The sequence below is a fragment of the Channa argus genome, chromosome 12 (assembly GCF_033026475.1).
Source record: "Channa argus isolate prfri chromosome 12, Channa argus male v1.0, whole genome shotgun sequence".
NCBI classification, from domain to species: Eukaryota; Metazoa; Chordata; class Actinopteri; order Anabantiformes; family Channidae; genus Channa; species Channa argus.
Window position 1 is genome coordinate 25,859,647 of NC_090208.1, and position 5,335 is coordinate 25,864,981.

General features: G+C 40.4%; 1 protein-coding gene across 2 annotated transcripts; it reads right to left on the reverse strand.

Moving 5' to 3' along the window:
* Positions 1-275: 275 nt before the first annotated feature.
* trmt10a (tRNA methyltransferase 10A) lies at positions 276-4,910 on the reverse strand. Of its 2 annotated transcripts, none has more exons than XM_067525069.1 (7): positions 4,427-4,910; positions 3,663-3,831; positions 3,513-3,584; positions 3,359-3,433; positions 3,102-3,251; positions 2,901-3,006; positions 276-1,570 (listed from the first exon to the last, which is right to left on the reverse strand). In XM_067525069.1, the coding sequence occupies exons 1-7, from the start codon at positions 4,618-4,620 to the stop codon at positions 1,392-1,394; spliced, it is 945 nt and encodes a 314-aa protein (XP_067381170.1). In that variant the 5' UTR covers positions 4,621-4,910; the 3' UTR covers positions 276-1,391. The 2 variants fall into 2 exon arrangements, with proteins under 2 accessions (XP_067381170.1, XP_067381171.1); XM_067525070.1 differs by having other exon boundaries at positions 1,434-1,570; positions 2,827-3,006.
* Positions 4,911-5,335: the final 425 nt, after the last annotated feature.

Genomic DNA, 5,335 nt, shown 5'->3' on the forward strand with positions numbered 1-5,335 from the left:
GCTAGAATAGGTAACAAGAGCAGGTAAGGATATGTTCTGATCTAGCTTTCATTAACTAAGGGATTCAAAATGATTCCATAATTCAAAATCCTTCTCCAAGTAACCATCAAAAAGTCCTTCTCCTCAGAATCACAGAGGGCACAAACAAAAGGTCCAATATACAGAGACAGTATCCAATCACTGAGCAATTGTAATAGGAAAACAATACAGAGCCAAGCAGGATCAGAAAGAGGTGGTGGTCAGGACTAAACTGGGTCAAAAACACAGGATTCTCAAGAGTCAGGACTCTGGTGACAGCAACAAACAATCTGGCAGGTAAACTGGAGACAGTCAGGTTAAATCAGAAAGAACAGAGGAATGAACCGCAACCAGAAGGTACAAGGATGGATTAAGACAAAGTTACTGTTAAAGTCCAGAGGAGCAAGAAAGAAAAAGCAGAAAGCTGGTTAGAAATGAGGGTTAAAGGGAAGGAGGGTTCACATGTCTGACCTGGATATGGAATGTAGATAATCTAAGGGAGCTGACAGTTTATATGCAGTGTAGCTCAGGTGTGAACATGCCAAAACTAAAGAGGCACGTGATGGAAAAACAGAAGGGGAATAGAGAAGGCAGGTGAAGGAATGAGAGAAACCTGGAAGGGGATTTTAGAGTAAACTTTGTTGGGCTTCCGGTCTTAAATCGATTATATTTGAATTTCCATATTGTTAGTGAAGCAAACACCTGGTTGCTAGTGTAGGCAAGACTGCAATACTGCATGTGCCTCCAACGTTGTTACTGAACTTGGTTTTGATTCTGCCCCTGCTATCTACACCCTCTCCATCCTAACACCTTCATGACTCACAGAGACCAATGGCTCAAACTAATTTGGCCCAACTACTTTGAGGATGTGAACACATCCCAGGATTCACTACTTATTAGGCAACAATCTACAGGTTTTCATTCCGACCAAAGATTCATCGACTGATTACCAGCGATGAAGAGCTCATCCCACTTTATAAACAAACAAAAAAACCTTTAATTCTACATTCTCTCTATGATATGATTTTCCAGGAAGTCTAGAGACATTAGTGTTACCTTTTTGTGTTTTAAATTACATTCGGCACAGGTCTGACGGTTGCAGCTTTCAGTTCCAAACAAAAGAATTAGAATATTCAACAAAATCGCTAAATGTATAGTAAAACTAAAATATGTCCTTTATATCAGCAGCCAAGCTGAGTTAGTTTTCAATAAATATTTAATTTAAAAAAAAAAGCTTGCGGTTTGAATAAAACAAAACCTTGGCTCTTGAATATTGCCTTAGCATCAACACATTTAAGCATTTTAATTTTTCCCCATCCAAGGGCATCACGTTTTGAAATTGTGTTCGGTGTTGTCCATTCAGAGAAAACATTTTAATCCTTTTTCTCTGTTTGCTCTGGTGTGTCGGAGCCAGAGTCACTTTCACAATGTTTTTCATGACTGCCTGTTCCATCCTGCTCGACGGCCACCGCTCCTTTCCTCTGAGGGAGGACGGTGAAGAAGGCTTCCTGCCAGCTGCCCTTTTCCAGGTATGCCAGGATGGTCTCAAACACTGCAGGGGGTGCAAGAACACACAAACAAGTATTCAGACCCTCTGCAACGACACTTACATTTTGCTCAGGTGTCTCCCATTTCTCTTGATCGTTGCTGAGATGTTTCCACACCTTGACTGGAGTCCACCTGTGGTAACTTAAATTGATTGGACCTGATTTGGAAAGATGCACTCCTCTCTGTAGAAGGCCTCACAGATGATAATACATACTGTAGCTGAACAAAAGCCATGAGGTCATAGAAACTGCCTGCAGAGTTTAGAAACAGGATAATTGCAAAGCAAAAATCTGGGGAAGGCTACAAATCTTTCTGCTGCCCTGCAGATTCCCTAAGTGCACAGTGGCCTCCATAATTCTCATAATTCTGGGGATTATGGCAGATTGGCTGGAAGTAACAATCTCCTAAGTGCAAAACACATGAAAGGGCGCTTGAAGTTTGCAAAAAACACACCTTAAGGACTCTCAGACTGTGAGGAACACACAGCTTCTCTGGTCTGATGAAACCAACATTGAAATGCTTATCCTTAATTCTAAACGTCATGTCTGGAGGAAACCAAGCACTGCTCATCACGTACCCGATAACATCCCTACAGTGAAGCATGGTGGAGGCAGAATCATGCTGTGGGGTTTTTTTTTCAGCAGCAGGGCCTGGGAGAATCTTCAGGGTGACTGGTCACAGTTGAGGTTAAGCAAATGCAGTAAAGTACACATATATCCTCGATGAAAACCTGTTCCACAGCGCTCAGGACTCCAAAAAGAGCTAAAGGTTCTTCAAACATGACAACGATCCTAACCACAAAGCCAAGGCAACACAGGAGTGGCTTAAAGACAACTCAAGGGCAGAAAATCCCCCAATCTAGGCATGCAAAGTTTGTAGCATCATACTGAAAAAGACTCAAGGCTGTAATTGCTGCCAAAGGTGCTTCAAGTACTTAGTTAAGTTTTTATACATTTGTAGACATTTCTAAAATTCTGTTTTACTTTGTCATTATGGGGTATTGAGTGTAGATTAATGAGAGCAAAAAAGAAATTTAAACTGCTCCTAATCCTGGTCAGTGACAGACCTTTAGCACCTCTGGTCACATGTCAAAGTGTCCCTGAGCAAGACACTTACCCCCAACTTAGTTGCTCCCGGTGAGCGTTGGCCCCTATTGGCGTGTAAGTGTGATTGTGAGTGTGAATGGGTGAAAAAGAAGCAGTGTAAAGTGCTTTGAGTGCCAATAGGTAGAAAAGTGATATATAAGTGCAGAACATTTACCATAATAAACCACTTGTTCAATGGCTCAAACTGTTACCATCAGTTTCATGTACTGTTCTGATACCAGTCCTCACCATGGTTGACTGCCAGAACCTTCCGACTGTTCATCTTGACAAAGCTGCTCAGAGGCAGCTGGGCGTGGCTGATCCCAAGCTCCTTGGCTCTCTCAAAAGTGATTCCCTGTTAACATATCGAAATTTGAGCAGATCAAATCATAAAGCAGGACACCAACACTTCACTACCGTGTCTCGATATTTTTCCATCATCCATCCAACCTTTTGATGGTTGTGGTCCACCAGGCCTCCGATTACATAGGCTTTTGTTTCATCCAGCTCCTGCAGGACATTGGGAGAGTCTGAGGTCAGGTACACCAAATCTTCTTTTGGGACAACTTCGCTGTAGTGCTCCATTTTAATGGTAATGTCCTGCACACAACAGCAACATAAATACAAACAGGAGCACTTTACTAAGTTACCAAACTGTAGACACCAACATTTTTGTTATCCATTTAATCACAAATCCGAATGTGTACCTTCCAGTTTACCCATCCTTTGTCTTTTCCATCCATAATCTGTTTCAGCTGTCCCCCCAGGCTTGTCAGATAAAACTGGAGAAGTGAGAGCTGTGATTATACACACACTATGAATTGTCTCTACAGTTTTATGTGTTAGTCTGTAGCCACTGACCTGCACAGGATGTAATGCTCGCCTGTTCTCAGCATAGCACCTCTGGATCTGTTTGTGAAGCTTACATACATCCTGAAAACACAAGAACATTAATATTCAGGAGGGTCAGTAACTGACCATCTGGACGTAGGGGCTGCCAGCACTCTTTACCTTGATAAGCATGAGGTTGTCAAAGCTGCAGTCCACGATTACCCTGAGAGAGCTGGGCGTCACCTCTTTGCATAGACGTTTCCTGGCACTCTGGGTGTATCCTCCATCCTCCTCCTTAAGACTCTGCCTCTCCAGCCGACGCTGCTGCTTCCTCTCCTTTCGTCGCTGCCTGCAGCACAAAGTAAAAGTGTAAGTGTATGTCTGCTGAAGATTGTTGTCACTGGCAGATTAATATTCATTTGGTGCTGTAGTAAGCATTTCTCAAATTTATCTTAATGACATTGGTTAACTGACAAAAATACATAATATCACCAGGCTTACTCTTTAAAAGTTAACTGTACCAATTTTCAATATCTTTAACTATGGTTTTAGTTTGTTGAGCACATATATATATATATATTAATGTTTTTAAACTTCTGTCTATCTTTTAAATGAAAAACTCATCCACAACACACCATTTGAAGGTCTGCTTTATCATACAAAGTTCAGATTATGCCAGAGTTCTGGAGGTATTTTCTTAGCTCTAGGTCTTTAAGTCAGACAGTAGATACTGAACCACAAAATAAAGAGGTTTTCATTTCTTAGTATGGACAAATGAGCATTAAACTAAGAACGTTAAATGGACTGATAATTGAACAGGATTTGGAATGATTGTGATAAACACTGAAGAGGCGACTCTGGGGGATGAGTTACAGAAAGCAAAGGTTCTAAAATAGGCATTTATGAATGTTACATAAACTGCTGACACTGTTGAGCATACTCACTTCCTTAGCCCCCTCTCTTCTTCCCATTTCTGCTGTTTGAGAAGCTTCTTTCTTTGCCTCTTTGACAAAGTTTGGTTTCGTGTTGTAGTTTCTCCATTACTGCTCAAAAGCTTCTGGTTGCTTTCATTAACGTTACCTTCGTCATCTTTCTCCTGCTGGTCCGGAGCCTCACTTCTTACACTGTCATCAGCCATCTGTGAGGAGCATAAATGACTACTGCCTGCCTCAGTGTTTCAACTAGCTGCTGGTATTAGCTTGTTTGCTACTATTTTAAGCAAGCTAAATGTCGGCATTAAACAATAATAAAAAGAGCCTCCGTTTTTTTGCGAAAAAAAAAAACTGTTTACCAGTGCTTCATAATTCCGACATCCAATCACAGTTGAACAAATCAGTAAAATAAACTAAACTAATACAACAAACAGTTCAAATTAGCCAGTAACCCACATGCTTAATACACTGACGCATGTAATACGTCACTTAACCGCGCCGGAAGCGTTCATATACTGTGAGAATTTATAAGTTGCAGCTTTGTAAAAACTATTTTCTCTTAAAAATGTCTTCGTATATTTTATATTTAAATTCTCCCGGAACGGCCCTTGCACGAAGTATAATTCTTGTTTCATAGTTTTGCTCTTAAATAGGATAATTTGTTTTTACGTGACAGGAATTATACTTAGTAAACATGAATCTACTGTTTCTACTGTTCGTATGTTAAAAGCAGATGTTAACTTTTTTTTACACAGTAGATACCAGTTTTATATCTGTATTATAAAACATATGACACAGATTATTGTTACTCTCCTGATAAAGAAGAGGAAAAACTACAATAAAATACCAGAAAAAAAAATCGTTTGAAAAGTTTAAAGCAGTCAATTGCAGACAACACATGATGCGGAAACACTGAGAGGA

Bases quoted from the DNA above. Each gene is read 5' to 3' on its own strand.
- trmt10a (XM_067525069.1), bottom strand. From the start codon at position 4,620: ATGGCTGATGACAGTGTAAGAAGTGAGGCTCCGGACCAGCAGGAGAAA. The intron at 3,585-3,662 runs GTAAAGAGTGCT...TTGTGTTTTCAG, and splicing joins ACAACCTCATGCTTATCAAG to GATGTATGTAAGCTTCACAA. The intron at 3,252-3,358 runs GTACACATTCGG...TGTTGTGTGCAG, and splicing joins AAGGATGGGTAAACTGGAAG to GACATTACCATTAAAATGGA.